The 20,179-nt window shown below is 37.9% G+C and overlaps 1 protein-coding gene across 1 annotated transcript in view; it reads right to left on the bottom strand.

Moving 5' to 3' along the window:
* Positions 1–18,019, bottom strand: part of LOC124280667 (chloride channel protein 2-like) — a 46,964-nt gene extending 28,945 nt beyond the window's left edge. Inside the window, 3 exon segments of the mRNA XM_046716658.1 lie at positions 2,200–2,331; positions 4,948–5,071; positions 17,924–18,019. Coding sequence (XP_046572614.1) covers positions 2,200–2,331; positions 4,948–5,071; positions 17,924–17,962 — 295 coding nt within the window. The 5' untranslated portion in view covers positions 17,963–18,019.
* Between the last annotated feature and the right edge of the window lie 2,160 nt (positions 18,020–20,179).

Below are 20,179 nucleotides of genomic sequence, written 5' to 3'. Positions count from 1 at the left end.
GTAGTAACAGCTGCCAACCAATGAAGCTTATTTTACTGGCGTGAAATTGTCCAAAACACATTGTTGCAAAAGTTTGGTGATCTACAACATCATTAAGGAAATGTTTCTTTCTGTCTACTCAACCTAGAGTTATAGAGAAAGATCTCATACTTCTTTGTTTAGTCTGGCTCACCAATATTCCCCCTATAACTCTTCCCATACGCAAAAATATTTTCACAGCTGCACATATATCCTAAGGACGTGATATTATGTCCAGTCATCTACAACCCTTGCATACGACCAGAGTTTTCCAGCTGTAGCCTCTGAATTCGATGGACGAGATATTACGTCCGATGCTTTACAATGTTTCCATACAAGGGACGTGATAACTCATCTACTCATAGTAAACATATTTCACTGTTTTCTAGTCGTGTATCCTCGCCCTTCGAATGCAATTCGTGTACTTTGTGACAGTGTAATTTTTAGGATTTTTTGATTATCTCCCTTGGTCAAAACCATATGACCTTGACATTCAGTCACCATACAGTGTTAAATGGCTGGTTGTTGAGATCAGCTCAGACTGCAAGCCAAGCTCTATCTGCCATTTGTGATTGTGAGCTGTTACGATGTTCTTTGATTGTGAGAGCAATGTTCTTTGACCGTTCTTTGACCGTTGACTGCTCTTATAGTTGTTACCACAGGTAACACTCGTTTCATCTAAGTGATGACATAAATCTACTAAATTGTGGTTGTTCTTCCACCGTAGTGTAGTCACTGTATTGAAAGAAATTGTCACAATTACAAAAAAAACCCTGCATTTCCAATGTTTCTGTGCTAAAGACAACCTACTTTTTACTCTTTTTGTCTGAAATAGTTTAATGAAAGTGAATAAACATGTTTGGAAAACATTTCAGTTCATATGGATTTTAATGTTATGTTAGTCATGAATGGTCCATGTCAACCGTTGTAACCATGGAGACGTGATATCACGTCCCTCGTATGTAAGTGTCATGTTGCTAAAAATAGTCTCGTATTGAAGGGTTGTGACCCCTCAGACGCGATATCTCGTCCTTCGAATGGAAAAAGTTAAGATGGCACTCTTGTAAATAACCCAGTCTGAACAAGACAATCCAGTGACTGACATCATCAGCATCGATGTACGCAACTAAGATGAGATGCATCAAACCAAGTGAGTCTGACCACCAGATCCTGTTCGTCACCTCTAATGAGATTTGACATATACTTCAATATGACCCCACGAGTCACAACTGCCTGACCAGCCAGGGATGTGATCTTCGTATTAAAACCATCATACTTTACATACTGTAAACGTAGTATATTTCGCGCAGGTTTTATTTTCGCGCAAAACATTTTAGCGCGAAAATTTATGCACCGCGAATAAACCATAACACATCAAGTTTGAAGACAGAAATCTACGGGAATCTTAAAATGACGACTGATAGTAGCATAAACAATCATACTTAACTGTCGCTGTAATGGATTTCCCAAAACATAATTAAATAATGAGCCAAATCCCATCGCCGAATTAGCGAAAACAGCAATGTGTGTTGTGGCCGCCATGGAAATTGGTCACATGACAGATGGTTTGATACAAAACAGATTACCATGAAACGACTCGAAAGAAATAATACAGCAGTATTTTATTTATTCATTTAGATACAAACGTATCATCATGAAGCGAATAGTCACTTAACACTCAATCATCTCATTCACAACAACCCGGCTTGTTTGAAATCACAAAAAGCTTCATATACAGTATAAGTTAATTCGCCAGATCGTCAGAATTCGGAACATAAGACTGATGTGTTTTTCATCTCTTCCGGGAGTAAACGGGTTACTGTGTACTAGTATATCGCACAGATAGGGATTTCCTGTGAGTAAGCAATAAACGCCGCCTGACAGGTTAAGCCACTCTGTTTGTTTTCACTGCTATTAGTGGCGGCCAAAGAGACAGCTGGTAGTTCCGGCAATTACTGATTGCGCGAATAATTGACCGCGCGATGTAGTCTAAATTGTCAATTCCGCGAAAATTGCACCACGCGAAAATAAGTATGTTTACAGTACTTCAAAAACAGACTAAGACAGTCATTATCTCTGTCCCCGAATATAACTAGCATCCATTGTTTGTATTCTCGTGAAGCATTGAACATATATCAAACATTATTGTATTTACATAAGTCAAACTGTTGTCATACATACCTTCTTGGCACTTCTCTATGACGTAATCCATGGAAAAACTCAGGAACGCCATGAGAACACCCAGTAGGGCCAGGAACAGCCAGTCCTCGCCTATCTTCCTGAATATGAAGTCTTTCACAACTGAACATCGTCCTGAAAGGTGAACAGAAGGCAGCATACAGAATCAGGAATATTCTCTCCATGATTCCACAGTTAGAGAGTACATGCCATGGTACTCAGAGACAACAGGGTGAATTGGATATCTTAAACATCTTAAAACCCTGTATATCTTCAATGTTGCATATCTTACAATCAACTGTTAATATGTTGCATATCTTACATTCAACTGTTAATATGTTGCATTTCTTACAATCAACTGTTAATATGTTGCATATCTTACATTCAACTGTTAATATGTTGCATATCTTACAATCAACTGTTAATATGTTGCATATCTTACATTCAACTGTTAATATGTTGCATATCTTACATTCAACTGTTAATATGTTGCATATCTTACAATCAACTGTTAATATGTTGCATATCTTACAATCAACTGTTAATATGTTGCATATCTTACAATCAACTGTTAATATGTTGCATATCTTACATTCAACTGTTAATATGTTGCATATCTTACAATCAACTGTTAATATGTTGCATATCTTACAATCAACTGTTAATATGTTGCATATCTTACAATCAACTGTTAATATGTGTTATCTTACAATAACTGTTAATATGTTTCTTATATCTGTAATCAACTGTTAATATGTTGCATATCTTACATTCAACTGTTAATATGTTGCATATCTTACATTCAACTGTTAATATGTTGCATATCTTACAATCAACTGTTAATATGTTGCATATCTTACATTCAACTGTTAATATGTTGCATATCTTACAATCAACTGTTAATATGTTGCATATCTTACATTCAACTGTTAATAAGTTGCATATCTTACAATCAACTGTTAATATGTTGCATATCTTACATTCAACTGTTAATATGTTGCATATCTTACATTCAACTGTTAATATGTTGCATATCTTACAATCAACTGTTAATATGTTGCATATCTTACATTCAACTGTTAATAAGTTGCATATCTTACAATCAACTGTTAATATGTTGCATATCTTACATTCAACTTCTTTTTTTTGCATTCTCCCGAATCAACTTTCAACATTGCTAGTTCTTGCCCCTTCTTCAGGTGGATGCAGAAGGGCAAGAAGGGGCAAGAACTAGCCCAGAAACGTCGGGAGAAAAAAAAAGAAAAAAGTTATTATCCATAACATTTGTCTAGTATCACTACATCAACTTGCTAACAATGTAGTATATCTAACATTCAACTGTTATCATTGTATTTCTTACATTCAACTGTTAACAACAGTGTATATCTTACATTCAACTGTTAACAACAGTGTATGTCTTACATTCAACTGTTAACAACAGTGTATATCTTACATTCAACTGTTAACAACAGTGTATATCTTACATTCAACTGTTAACAACAGTGTATGTCTTACATTCAACTGTTAACAACAGTGTATATCTTACATTCAACTGTTAACAACAGTGTATATCTTACATTCAACTGTTAACAACAGTGTGTATGTCTTACATTCAACTGTTAACAACAGTGTATATCTTACATTCAACTGTTAACAACAGTGTATATCTTACATTCAACTGTTAACAACAGTGTATATCTTACATTCAACTGTTAACAACAGTGTATATCTTACATTCAACTGTTAACAACAGTGTATATCTTACATTCAACTGTTAACAACAGTGTATATCTTACATTCAACTGTTAACAACAGTGTATATCTTACATTCAACTGTTAACAACAGTGTATATCTTACATTCAACTGTTAACAACAGTGTATGTCTTACATTCAACTGTTAACAACAGTGTATATCTTACATTCAACTGTTAACAACAGTGTATGTCTTACATTCAACTGTTAACAACAGTGTATGTCTTACATTCAACTGTTAACAACAGTGTATGTCTTACATTCAACTGTTAACAACAGTGTATATCTTACATTCAACAGTTAACAACAGTGTATATCTTACATTCAACTGTAAACAACAGTGTATATCTTACATTCAACTGTTAACAATAGTGTATATCTTACATTCAACTGTTAACAACAGTGTATATCTTACATTCAACTGTTAACAACAGTGTATATCTTACATTCAACTGTTAACAAGTGTATATCTTACATTCAACTGTTAACAACAGTGTATATCATACATTCAACTGTTAACAACAGTGTATATCTTACATTCAACTGTTAACAACAGTGTATATCATACATTCAACTGTTAACAACAGTGTATATCATACATTCAACAGTTAACAACAGTGTATATCTTACATTCAACTGTAAACAACAGTGTATATCATACATTCAACTGTTAACAACAGTGTATATCTTACATTCAACTGTTAACAACAGTGTATATCTTACATTCAACAGTTAACAACAGTGTATATCTTACATTCAACTGTAAACAACAGTGTATATCATACATTCAACTGTTAACAACAGTGTATATCTTACATTCAACTGTTAACAACAGTGTATATCTTACATTCAACTGTTAACAACAGTGTATATCTTACATTCAACTGTTAACAAGTGTATATCTTACATTCAACTGTTAACAACAGTGTATATCATACATTCAACTGTTAACAACAGTGTATATCATACATTCAACTGCTAACAACAGTGTATCTTACTCAAGTAAATCCATATTCCTGAGGGTGGTTTTTCTTCCTCTCTTTGTAACTTAGCTTCTTTCCTCAACCTCTTTGCTGTGAATTTGGCAAAAGAACCAAGTTCCCTTGTGTATCTTCCATACAGCTGAAGGTAGAAGGAAGAGACATTGTGAAGGACATAACTCTATAGTACAGTTACGTAATGCAGAAATAGACAGTGGTTATGTTGTCATGGTAACTATATGATACATACAGCTGAAGGTAGCTGACTGACTAAGTTTGGTTTTACGCCACTTTTCGCAATATTCCAGCAACATCACGGCGGGGGACACCAGAAATGGACTTCACACATTGTACCCATGTCGGGATTCGAACCCGGGTCTTTGGCGTGACGAGCCAACGCTTTAACCGCTAGGCTACCCCACCGCCCCCCAGCTGAAGGTAGAAGGAAGACACATTGTGAAGGACATAACCCTATAGTACAGCTACGTCACGGCGCGCGGAAATAGACAGTGGTTATGTTGTCATGGTAACTATATGATACATACAGCTGAAGGTAGAAGGAAGACACATTGTGAAGGACATAACCCTATAGTACAGCTACGTAATGCGGAAATAGACAGTGGTCATGTTGTCATGGTAACTATATGATACATACAGCTGAAGGTAGAAGGAAGACACATTGTGAAGGACATAACCCTATAGTACAGCTACGTACTTCGGAAATAGACAGTGGTCATGTTGTCACAGCAACTATATGATACATACCGCTGAAGGTAGAAGGAAGACACATTGTGAAGGACATAACCCTATAGTACAGCTACGTCATGCGGAAATAGACAGTGGTCATGTTGTCACAGCAACTATATGATACATACATAATACACACAAGGTCCACACAATACATCCATGATACAAGGCACACTTCTTGGGTCCATTCTGGCATTTAGAAGTTGTACATTGATGTCCAAGATATTTTTATGGATTAAACTTCTTTTTTAATTTCTCTCACAACGTTTCGAGACCATTCCAGGTCCCTTCATCAGGTGAACTGATGAGTTCACCTGATGAAGGGACCTGGAATGGTCTCGAAACGTTATGAGAGAAATTAAAAAAGAAGTTTAATCCATAAAAATATCTTGGACATTCTGTTGTTGTTTTTAAAAAACAAACAATAATCACAATTTTTTAAAAATATTTCTTCTTACACTGGCACTTCAGCACGTTCAGGTACATGTATATTATTCACTGCAATGGAGGTCATGTGATGCCATTATCCAATCTGTCAGATCGATAAAACATTATATGTACCATATTTTCTATAGTACAATTCACATCCCTTTTCAAGGCTACATCTGTTTAGTGGTGACGAGCTTGTTACACAGAGATAATGAGTTCCAATCTTGTTTCATATAATCAAAAGACATTACTGTAACCATGGTAACTAATCTGTACCATTAATTACAAAGTTAATCTTGTTTTTACATATTGCTGTTATAACATTTTCTCATATCTCACTTTACCTTCGAATCTTTTATGATAATATTAATTTCATTCAAAATTGCATTCTGTATAGAATAGACTCCGAAAACACGACAATAGTTGTGCACGATGTTTAGTCCGAGGCCGGTAGCCGAGGACTAGACTTCGCACAACTATTGTCGTGTTTGAGGAGTCTATTCTACTTTAAATCCTAATTCAAGACTCCGTTATCCAAGTTGTTGGATATTGGCGCCTTAAAATAGAGCAGCTACAGTGGTGTGAAAAAGCCGAAAGCTTGACGTGCATTTCTCGCATATCGCTGACTATTGGAGACCTTTATAAGGCGGCGTACACGTGCATGATAGTTGCAACAACCACATTGAGATTTACACGTTCAGTGAGTATGTCGAAGCGACACCGATGGAGAAATATTCCTTACCCAGACCAAATTCTCACAAGATGCTGAGATTTCATTTGATGAAACAGACGATACTCTGAGTTTCAAGAACTGATAGATTCAGACTATGCAAAGCCCGATTTTGATATTGAATATGACTCTGACAAATCTGAAATAAAAGTAGGCAATGATTCCTCTGATGAAGAGCTTTTCTACGCTTCACAACAAATTGAAAAAAGAATTTTCCAGCTGCACTAGTTCTTCTCGCTTTGGAAAGCCCCTGACCAACGAGGAATGTATGGATTTACAAAATATGTCTAAAAATAAAAATACTGACAAAAATGTCAGTGGGCCGTTCGTATATTTGACTCATGGTACAAGGAAAGAAAGGGCAGATTTTACGCGCTTTTGGGCAGACTCTTTTGAAGTTAAGTGATGAGGATTTATGTAAACAATTGGTATTGTTTGTGACAGAAGTGAAAAACCAGAAAGGAGGCTAATACCATGGAAATACCATTCATGAAATCCTCATGTCAATTCAGTATTTCCTCCGAAAACGGTAGGGATGTAAACTTCAATGCTGATTTTGAATTTGCCCTCTGAGGAAAATGTTAGGCGAAAAAATGAGATCATTGGCCCAGAGTGGAATCGTATTCATAAGCTTAAAGCTGACGTGATAACTCGCATGAACAGGAGGATTTACTATGGCAGAAGGGGATACTGGGCGATGAAACACCACAAAAACTTCTGGACACAATGTTTTACATAAATGGTATATGCTTTTGTCTTCGGGTGGGATGAACATCATTCGTTGAAAACTGGGGAGAGAGGCAATTTCAGCATTGTGATGAAGAATGGTCAAAAGCATTTACGATATTCTGAGGGTGTGACAAAACAAACAACGGAGGTCTGAAACACAAAAAAATGTAAGTCCTAAGTGTGTGGTAGTTGCAGAAAATAAGGAAAATCCCCAACGATGTCCTGTCAGGATTTATGAGAAGTACATGTCATTAAGGTTTGTGCTGATATAGTGTAACTGTAATATCCCCCACACCCCACACCTCAACATCCCGCACCTCCACAACCCAACATCTTCACACCTTACATAAGTCCCCATGGACCCTAATTATGGTGGTCAACCTTCTATAGCCCATGTTTTATATTGTAACGTGTTCCTAAATTGAAATGTTTTATTTCTTCATGCTAGTTTCACGCTCATAACTGTGATATTCTTGTAATTTTACTGTCCTTTGTTGACAGGGTTTTACAATTTATCATTAATTTATTTGTACAGATTGTTCTCGTCACCATTTGCCTGAGATATTGCCGCTGTGACGCGTAAATATTAACTCACTCACACCTCATGCCCCAACATCTCACAATTCAAGACCCCACACCTCCACACCCCCATGAAAATGCATGCTCACAATAGTTATTGTTATACTGCAGTGATATAAACCGCACAATGTATTTTAATACCCCTCACCAATCAGTTTGTTGGCATAACTCTCAACTATTATTGCTGAAAAGGCACCCACAAAGTTCTAATCCTTGCATGATTACGACAGAAAGGGTAGTCTCAGATGCCACTGTTCGCTATGCAGAGTTGCGTCCCTTGTGCATGCCAGGAAGTTCTACACGCATGACACATTCGACATTTGGAGCTTTCCTTCCACTTTTAGCTGATAATACCGTGAATATAGCTGGAATAGTGCTCAAAGCGGCGTTGATCCATGCTTACTGTTCACGTAGTACTGTATGTAATGTATGAAGTTTTCATTCAAAGAAAGGTTGTAATGTATTATTTCTACCTGACTGATCATGATATGGTCTTCTCATCATGATATGGTCTTCTAATCACACAAATCGCATAACAAACCCTAAAAGTCTATTCGCTGCCAGTTGACAGTGGGGTTTGATTCGCTTAATAAATCTAATAAACGCTTACTTTTCGCTTTAGAATTAGAACATACTTTGAATTTAAGCGCTGCAAGTCCACTTTCTCTATTTTATGACAATTTCAAACACAGAGTCTGTCTTTATAACAAAACGCTTTTACTGCTTTCTTGAACAGACCAAGTGAGCGACGCATTTTACGTCCGGTGCTTTGAAATACCCCAAGCCTGACACTTGGTACTGCTCCAGTAGCAGTGGGGAGGCACACCTTGTCTGGCGTTGTGAAGAGGCTGTGCGAAAATGGCTGGCTTTAAGGGATTCTTCACAAACCATTCTCTCGAAAGTCACGACAGCCACACTTCTATACGAAGTCCGCATAGACGAGCAGCTGATCGCCGAAAGAACCGGACATAGATCCTCGGCAATCAGAGAGTAAGTAACTCTCATTTGTATTTTATCTAATATATACACGCTGCTTCATTCATACGTGCTGAAAAACACACCAATATTTTAAAATTTAATATCCAAACTTGAAAGTTATGATAAGATGTATTGGGTTTCATTATTAAAACCTAATGTATAAATTCAGAAGAATGTTATCATGCATTGTGCATACTGATAGGACAGATTAATACTGTGTTCCTTCCTACAGGTACAAACGGACAAGCGACCAGTTGCTGAAGGTTGTCGACGACGTCAGACAAAACAAACGCCGAGCAAAGCCTGCAACTTCTGCTGCGACATTACCATGCTCTTCCCGCCAGGAATCCTCATGCACTTCCTCGCCAGCTCCGACAAGTCTCAAACCACGCCAATATCATTTACAGTTGAGAGAAAGGGAACCAAGATTTCGCTCAAAATGTAGAGAAAAATAAATTCCTGAATGGTTTGTGTTTTTTGTTTGTATATTTTGAAAAGGCTTCAGTGAGTAGTGGAATAGGTTTCACCAATTCAGTAGACCGAAAAATAGTCCTAGTACTATTGGCCTCCTACTTAGCACTATTGGTGCCCTACTTAATACTATTGGCGCCCTACTTAGCACTATTGGCGCCCTACTTCGCACTATTGGCTTCCCACTAGGAACTAATGGCTTGTGCCCATGGAACTAACCAACTCCAATTTAGGTTTAAATATTGTTACGGTAAGTTAAGCTCAATCACGTGTACAAAGGCTGCTGGGCACATTGTACCAATTTACCATAATCACTGACCATGACAATAAAATTACCAGTACTGAAACTTTGAACCAAGCTGTCAGAGAATTGACGTACATCACACTATCATCTATGCCATACGCGACTCCTAAACTGTTGCAGTTGTCGTTTGACTATTATTATGATTATAAGTCAATACACGTGTTATGATATACGGGCTCAAGTCCAAATTTATATTGGCTAATATTGTTATGTGCTGTCTGTTGGCTGAAGCCAGGCGGTGTAGTGATGCCTATACACTGTTTATGACAGGGCAGTTTTTCTGTAACTTGTACTCTCTGGGGAAGATTGTACAGTTTTTCTGTAACTTGTACTCTCGAGGGAAGATTGTACAGTTTTTCTGTAACTTGTACTCTCGAGGGAAGATTGTACAGTTTTTCTGTAACTTGTACTCTCTGGGGACGATTGTACAGTTTTTCTGTAACTTGTACTCTCGGGGGAAGATTGTACAGTTTTTCTGTAACTTGTACTCTCGGGGGAAGATTGTACAGTTTTTCTGTAACTTGTACTCTCGGGGGAAGATTGTACAGTTTTTCTGTAACTTGTACTCTCGGGGGAAGATTGTACAGTTTTTCTGTAACTTGTACTCTCGGGAAGATTGTACAGTTTTTCTGTAACTTAATCTCGGGAAGATTGTACAGTTTTTCTGTAACTTGTACTCTCGGGGGAAGATTGTACAGTTTTTCTGTAACTTGTACTCTCGGGGGAAGATTGTACAGTTTTTCTGTAACTTGTACTCTCGGGGGACGATTGTACAGTTTTTCTGTAACTTGTACTCTCGGGGACGATTGTACAGTTTTTCTGTAACTTGTACTCTCGGGGGAAGATTGTACAGTTTTTCTGTAACTTGTACTCTCGGGGGAAGATTGTACAGTTTTTCTGTAACTTGTACTCTCGGGGGAAGATTGTACAGTTTTTCTGTAACTTGTACTCTCGGGGGAAGATTGTACAGTTTTTCTGTAACTTGTACTCTCGGGGGCAGATTGTACTCATGTGTTACACAGGAAGACATGATACACGCACTAGTGGTTTCTAGGCATAGTGCTCATTTTGGGGGTTTGAAATATTTTATGAGTATCTGTACAAAATCAGCTCCATATTAATCACTGTATGGTGAATTCATTGTGTATTGCATTGCTGGTTGTATGATAAACAGAATATACACGATTCACACATGAAATGCAAACATAATACACAGAATACACACATGGTACACACGCAACACACACGACTGACAAATGCCATAAACATGATACAGACACATATGATACATATAAGATGATATGATACTCACAACCCACATGACACATATATCACACACACAATACACACATCCATGATACACACAACCAACATGACACATACATCACACACAATACACACATCCATGATACACACAACCCATGACACATACATCACACACACACACGATACACATCCATGATACACACAACCCACATGACACATACATCACACACACAATACACACATCCATGATACACACAACCCACATGACATATACATCACACACACATACACACAACCCACATGACACATACATCACACACACACACATACACACAACCCACATACATCACACACACGATACACATCCATGACACACACAACCCACATGACACATATCACATACACACACGATACACATGACACACATCCATGATACACACAGCCCACATGACACATACATCACACACATGATACACACAACCCACATCCATGATACACAACCCACATTACATATATCACACACACGATACACAACACACATGTATGATACACACAAGCAACATGACACATACATCACATACGATACACACACACACGATACATAACACACACGAAACACATGATAGATCTTCCTCGATAATCTCCAGGGTATACGTTACGATAAATCTCCACTAACCCCTGGATGCATCTACGGCTCGGCCTGATGATTAAATATTACCTCCCTTGGCTGGCGTTTTATCCAATCAGGTGTCTACGCTGGGAAGATGAGCGTACCAATCACAACTCGCTTTCGCTTCAAACCAACTAAACTTGGCAACACTATAATATATTGTTGCAGAGGTACTCTGAAAGAGGTAGAAGGAGTTCTTGCATATACTTTTTTTAAGATTTCAGATCTGTCAATTTGTCAGTATGATTTCCCCAAAAAATCTGAGTGGTACTGCGAACAAACCTTTGTGACTGCGACCGCTATCTTTGTTGACACTGGCAAGCTCAGATGTAACGGCGGCTTAGATGATTGGCTACTGTGAGAATGCAGAGCCAGCAAAGGGAGGTAATAAAATTATAGGGGCGAGGCATAGATGCACCCAGGGTATAGTGGAGGTTTATCGTAACGTAAACCCTGTAGATTATCGAGGATGATGATAGATATGATACTCAGGATTTGACTTTATGTTTGACAGCTTGAGACCTTCATACAATCAATGTCCATACAATTCGATAATTGAACCTGATGATACTCGTACTTTTCCATATTTGTATCAATACATGACCTAGCAATAAAATACTTCCATAGTGTAGTGAGCTCAGTTCTAACATGGTAATGTGCCTCAGGATTTCAACCATGTCTACAAATATCTCTACTGTGGTAGTATTTTGTAATCTACATTTCATTTGTATTTTTAAAGTGTCATCATATTATGGATATACGCTTATGCATATCAGCAGGGTTTTACATGACGCTTATTTGACGATTCCTGCTTATTTGACGCAACAATTTTGTTAAAGACTCTCAAAATATTATCATACGAGTCAGGCTTGACGCAAGTTTTATGACTGGCCCTCAGAATTCAGTTCAGAGTCAATAAAATCAATTTGATAACAAAGAATGATCGTTTTTGTGAGGACTTAATTAATTTAGATATTTCTTTCAATTCATGTTAAAAACAGTATGTTACAGTGAATAAATCACAAGCCTGATTATTTGTTCAGTATACTGGAGTTTGTTATGAATGAACTGAACAGTGAAAAATATACTGTTTATTAACTAACATATAAATGACAATACAACACAAAACAATAAAATCTTTGCAAAACGCTTGGTTTTTTATATACACACAAAAATATTATGCAAAAAATTTCACAGACTCCCAAATACTGAAAATGACTCCCCAAAATAAATACTGTTTTTCAAAGTCTGAGTAAAACCCTGTATCAGTTTGTACTGACACAGAACACTGAGGCAATGTACAGTGTTTCGGTTTCATTCATCAACAATACTTCAGGATACATTAGTACGCCACTCCATCGTGTTTGTGACATTCTGACAGTCAGTCAGCAGTGCAAGAGTTAATCACATTGTAATGCATAATGCTCTGCTTAAAGTCGAGGGTGTTCTTCAAACAAATGTCAAATCAAAATATTTTCTTACCATAATATCTGAAAGTAGTAAAACTCAACATGTGAATGTTTTAAGTTTCATGACAAAAGCATATTTTTCTCACCCTTCCCGTAACTACGGTAACTCAATACAGCACCTGTGTACACTGAAGCCATGGCAACTGCACCCAACCCACACACTTTGTTACATCAAATGAGAAGCTGGCAAGTCAACACTCAGGGTGGACTCCCCGCCCGCCTTCTCATCACTCCGGAATGCAACTCAGCTACATCCCACAAATTCTTCTCAAAAATAAATTGAAAGGCAAAGATATTTTCATGGCAAAGAAAAATAATAAGCTGTAAAAAGTGTAAGATCCTTCGGTAGTACCAAAAGGCTTGATTTAAGGAAAATAAAACCGACTTGCACCCAGTGCAACCTTAGGTTATAACAGGTTGCACCAGACAACTGGTTGCACCTGCTGCTTAATATAGACTTATATACAAAGTTTGAGTTTTGGTATTATTCAGCACTGCGCGTCATCAGCATCCAGGCTGTTCAATCATTCTGTTTGCCAGTTAAATCGCACTGGCAGGCTGCATAAGCGCCCTGCGATGTTTAGTGAGTGTAAGACTGTTGTGTTTTAGCGTCATTACAAAACAGCATAAACAAGAATAGCGTGAGTGCGTGAGTGAGTAGTGAGTGCGTGGTGCGTGAGTGAGTGAGGTGCGTGCGTGCGTGCGTGCGTGCGTGCGTGAGTGAGTGAGTGAGTGAGTGAGTGAGTTTATTTTTACAGGCATTTAGCAATATTCCAGCAATATCACGGCGGGGGACACCAGAAATGGGCTTCACACATTGTACCCATGTGGGGAATCGGACCCGGGTTTTCGGCGTGACGAGCCAACACTTTAACCACCATCCCTAAACAATAATGCAGAACTGAAACAGGAAAGCTTTTATAAAATCAGTTCATTTCCTGCATATATAAGTCGTTAACAAAGGATGAATATTGATGAACCCATGGGAAATCAACACAGAAACCTCCGCATCCCCCCTCTGTCTGTGTGTGTGTGTGTGAGTGTGTGAGAGAGAGAGGGTGATTGTGTATGAGTGAATGTATGTGCATTCATCCATGCATGCACATTTGTGTGTCTTTTTAGTGGCTACTTTCACTAGTCTAGATTTTAGAGGTGTGATGATATAGAAATTTCTTGATACGATATCTTGGAACGATCCAATTTCATTTGATGCATATCACAAAAAGCTATCTTTAGTTAGTTTCTTTAAAAAAGTATATTTTGATAGCAAGTAACAATGTAAATTTGACATAACCGTCAATTACTAGTGACAGTTAAAAATTTCAAGGTCAACAATACATACGATACGAAAAAGGTATTGATATATTTATCGTCAGATAAAGTATCACGATTATCGATACTACGATGTATACTGGAATCGCAAACTGAAAAGACTTTTATCACTGTCAATCACTGTCATAATAACGGTGACACAACATTCATAAAGATCGAAGATTGATCGAAAGTAATATTTTTGTTCTTGTTGGCAAACTTAAATTCCACAGGCCACTCCTGAACAGCTGTATGTGAGCCCTGTGGTGCACTTGAGACGAAAATACATCTCTTTCAATGTAGATAAAGTAATCGATTGATGCAGGACAAGATAAAACACAGGTGTTCCATGAATACAGACATATCAATCAATGTGCACAAATGTGTACCATGCCGGTGATGTATAGACACACATAAACAACATCACTGAACTGTTGAATGTTCCAGGGATATAAAACTGAACCATTGAATGTTCCATGAATACAGACATCAATCAATGTGTACTGATGTGTACCATGCCTGTGATGTATAGCGACAGGTAAACAACATCACTGAACTGTTGAATGTTCCAGGGATACAGAACTGAACTGTTGAATGTTCCAGGGATACAGAACTGAACTGTTGAATGTTCCAGGGATATAGACATATCAATGTGTACAGATGTGTACCATGCCGGTGATGTATACCGACACGTAAACAACATCACTGAACTGTTGAATGTTCCAGGGATACAGAACTGAACTGTTGAATGTTCCAGGGATACAGACATCAATCAATGTGTACAGACGTGTACCATGCCGGTGATGTATAGCGACACATAAACAACATCACTGAACTGTTGAATGTTCCAGGGATACAGAACTGAACTGTGGAATGTTCCAGGGATATAGACATTTCAATGTGTACAGATGTGTACCATGCCAATGATGTACAGCAACAGATAAACAACATCACTGAACTGTTGAATGTTCCAGGGATACAGAACTGAACTGTTGAATGTTCCAGGGATACAGACATCAATCAATGTGTACAGACGTGTACCATGCTGGTGATGTATAGCGACACGTAAACATCACTGAACTGTTGAATGTTCCAGGGATACAGAACTGAACTGTTGAATGTTCCAGGGATACAGAACTGAACTGTTGAATGTTCCAGGGATATAGACATATCAATGTGTACAGATGTGTACCATGCCAGTGATGTACAGCGACACATAAACAACATCACTGAACTGTTGAATGTTCCAGGGATACAGAACTGAACTGTTGAATGTTCCAGGGATACAGACATATCAATGTGTATAGATGTGTACCATGCCGGTGATGGTAAACAACATCACCATGATCACTGAACTGTTGAATGTTGAAATAATCCATAGTTCTCAACTCAGGTGACAACTTATGATGCTTAGTCAACTTAATTGTTGCCTTATATGCCTCTTTATTCCGGTTGCCATGGTTACTGTGTTTAGAAAACTTCCATTACCTAATTAACCAGGGGAAGACTTTCGTAGTTAATTTTAGTCATCTGAAAAACTCACTATACTCAGGAGTATTCCAGCTATATGGCAGCGGTCAGTAAATAATGGAGTCTGGACCAGACACTCCAGTGATCAACAGCATCAGCATCGATCTATGCAACTGGGGTACGATGACATGTGTCAACCAAGTCAGCGAGGCTGACCACCCGATCATGTTAGTCACCCCTTACAACAAGCATGGGTTACTGAAGACCAATTCTAACCCGGATCTTCTGTAATTAAAGATGAATAAAATGGTGTGTGAGGTGTGTGTATGTGTGTGTCATTTCCGTGTAACGTATGTTTGTCTGGAAATATCAAACCAGTTACTATTGCTGATCGACTGTTCTGGGGACTTCCATCGTAAAGCAAATTTGTCCAGCTATTAACGTCTAAATCAAACATAACTTTTGTTTATTTGTCAAGATTCATAAAATGGTCAACTTTAGACATGCTAGAGTTACCTGTCCAAGTCTATGCATTTATCATATAATAATGCAGGTGTGGGGGTCAACGAGTCCAAGTCTTTCCCTTCATTAAACTTCGGTTTTCTTGGTACATAAAACTGAGCAAGCAGACAAAGAGGACATTCAGGGAGCCAAACTTTATCCTACTGACCAAAGTCTAATCCTTCTCACTTGATCATAACAAGTGTTTCTATATAATAAATAAACTGTAAGTTATTTGTGGGATCCGCTTGGCTCACTAAATATTTTTTTTAATACACATATGTTCCCATAAACCAGAAAACAATTTAGATCACACCCACTAACAAACTAAGGCTTCCTGATTGGCTGATAATATAATCTGCAGGTCTGTGTCTTTACTGCACTGAACCATGTGTCACTATTTTATGCTTTGGTCTACACAAATGTACAAATGTGTAATTTTTCATACCTCCAAATACTCCCAAAAATTATTGAAACTAATTCTTCATTAAAGACAGTGTTCCAAATTAAGTATGAAAGTTAAGGGGTGCTCAGCACATATTTAATTCAAACACTGAAATATCTCCCTCATTGTAACTCCACCTACATAATATTGCTGAAATCAAATTTTTAAAATATGAAATAAAATTTCATCACTGTAATTTATAATCATGAAATTGTAGATTGTTCTGGTCTAATAATTATATTCATGAAGTGATTTCTATAAACACATACAGATTGCATTGTACCAGGTATTACACATGCAACTATTTTGTTCAATGATACCACAAGTTTAGTCCTTGTAAAATATCATTCCTTGGTTTTACAATAACTGACTTAACTGTCCCTGACGAATTTCTCTCTTAATGTATGACCATCCTGGATACGTTTCTGACTTTGGTGTAAGTTATTACATTTCAGGGTAGTAAAAGTTTATGGTCACAATGTTTATTTGCTTAGGCTGTACATTCCCTTGTGTTTATTTTACTCTAGTCCATTTGAGCGTGGATGTGAAATTAAGACAAAGCACTTGTGACCAAAATATTATACAAACATAAATAGCCTAATCATGCTAATCACAATACCAATACGAATGTTCGATGAAAAGCTGTTATACATCCACACGTTACAGCATCGTCAACACTTCATGACACGAAATAAGGGTACGCACTTGTCAATTCGTGAGTCTCAGCTGATGGACAACACGTTGCTGTCAACAACCTGACAATGTCACATAAGTATTAAAGTTAAGGATCAAATACTGTAATTCTGTGCAAGTTGACTTCGGTATGTCTTCTTGTGTGAAATTCTGATACTATCTGTTGCCGGCGAGAGCAGACTCAACACATTATCGTACTTACCAAGGTTTGCTCGTATCCAAACTTCTGACGTTCCGCCATCTTTGAAGCGCCCTCTGTCGGTAATCCAATAAGCGCAATTGATTGGTTAAAAGTACATCGCTGAAAGTAAAGTAAATGTTATATGAGCATCTTCAAAACTGGTAACGTTCTTCGGTTTGAATAAAAAGAAATAAAAGAAATATCTACCCTTCATTACGTTATTTCTTAAACGAAATATAACTCATTTGAAATAGATATATTTCTTTACGTAGTTCCGACAATAAAATATTTTTACCTACAATGAAAATTAAGAAATATTTTATTCATATAAAAGAAATATGATACATTCCTCAGAAATCTTGAACGACATCTCAGTTATTTATCTAAAATCGTAAATCATCTTTTGAAACACCCTGGGGCAATGGAGTATACAAACCATATCTATCATATACCGTACATACGGTGACCGGCTACCGTCGATCTCTAATTGTGACGGCAAACTGCCTGTTTAAACTTTGTGCACTGTCAAATATATCACTGTTATGACGTAATTAACACCTCAAGGACTGATTGACAAGTGCTGATTTCACATGACCAAGTTCACATCAATCACAGCCAAGCTGAAGGACTTGTTTGTCAACATTTTTGCTCAATGTAAATTAGCTAACAAAGGGAATGGGTGTGAAAGTCTCACCAGCGGCCCGGTGTCATGACAGTTAGAGGATTCGAAAGAGAACAGTAAAGGAAAAAAATGTTTGTTCGAAATTCACTTGATGATTCACTCAGATTTAAAAGTTTACGTCTGTTAATTAACGCGGACATAATAAATCACTGTTACTTGACACATGTGTTTTTTACAGATTAAAATATAATGCAGCAGATGAGTGGTTTAATCTTCTTCTTATTATTACTATTATTCATGATATTATTTTCGTCATCGTCGTCTTCATCATCATCAACAACATCAACATCATCATCATCATCATCAACAACATCATCATCAACAACATCATCATCATCATCATCATCATCATCATCATCATCATCATCATCATCATCATCATCATCATCATCATCATCAACAACATCATCATCAACAACATCATCATCATCATCATCATCATCATCATCATCATCATCATCATCATCATCATCAACATCATCATCATCAACAACATCATCATCATCATCATCATCATCATCATCATCATCATCATCATCATCATCATCATCATCATCATCATCATCATCATCCTTCTTTCTGTTTCAAGGTTGATAACGCGTTCAAGGCAATATATAGACCGTGTGTTTGTTTACCACAGTGTACAACATATAATCAACATATTCAGACGTAGGTTTGTTTATCGATAGTCTGACTTAGTTCAGTCCCGACGCAATGATAACAGCAGTCGTCGGTGCAGTCGTAAATGGGCTGCACATCGTGCACACTCCGCCGTTGGATGGGCAGCAGGAATGAACAGGTCAGACTTGCTGGAGGCACACACTTGTACATCTTGAACCAGTGATACTCGTGTTTGCCTCACCAAAAACAACAAAGCTGGACAAAACGGAGACAACAAAGAACAGGAAAAACATCAAAGCTGCAGAAATTCTGAAACAAACACATCGTAGACTAACCCGTTATCATCGAGCTTAATTACTATAGTACGTGCGCGCATTCAGAGAGAGAACTCTCATATTATAGTCAGTGAGGGTTGGGGGTTTTACCCCGGTTTGACAATGATCTACCAACAACATAGGACATACACAAACTGGATCCATGCATCGGACAATGTCGGGAATCGAACCAGGATCTCAGTGTGACGGGCGAACGCGTTCACCACTGGGCTACATTGACACCACTGAATAAGGAGTAATACATTCATGTCACCATGTAGTGCAACCTTGTTAACTGGAAGATTGACCTCAGGTCTTAGGTTGATTTGTCCTGTCTGCTGGACCAACCGGAGCAGTTCAATCTGTCATGAAACCTTCTGGACCAATCGGAGCAGTTCAATCTGCCATGAAACCTTGTGGACCAACCGGAGCAGTTCAATCTGCCATGAAACCTTGTGGACCAACCGGAGCAGTTCAATCTGCCATGAAACCTTGTGGACCAACCGGAGCAGTTCAATCTGCCATGAAACCTCCTGGACCAACCGGAGCAGTTCAATCTGCCATGAAAGCCAATCTGCCATGGGACCAACCGGAGCAGTTCAATCTGCCATGAAACCTTCTGGACCAACCGGAGCAGTTCAATCTGCCATGAAACCTTCT

Source organism: Haliotis rubra, unplaced genomic scaffold (genome assembly GCF_003918875.1).
Source record: "Haliotis rubra isolate DU_JTF1 unplaced genomic scaffold, ASM391887v1 Scf271, whole genome shotgun sequence".
Lineage (NCBI taxonomy): Eukaryota > Metazoa > Mollusca > Gastropoda > Lepetellida > Haliotidae > Haliotis > Haliotis rubra.
The sequence above is the reverse complement of the archived record's forward strand: the minus strand, read 5'-3'. Positions and strand labels throughout refer to the sequence as shown.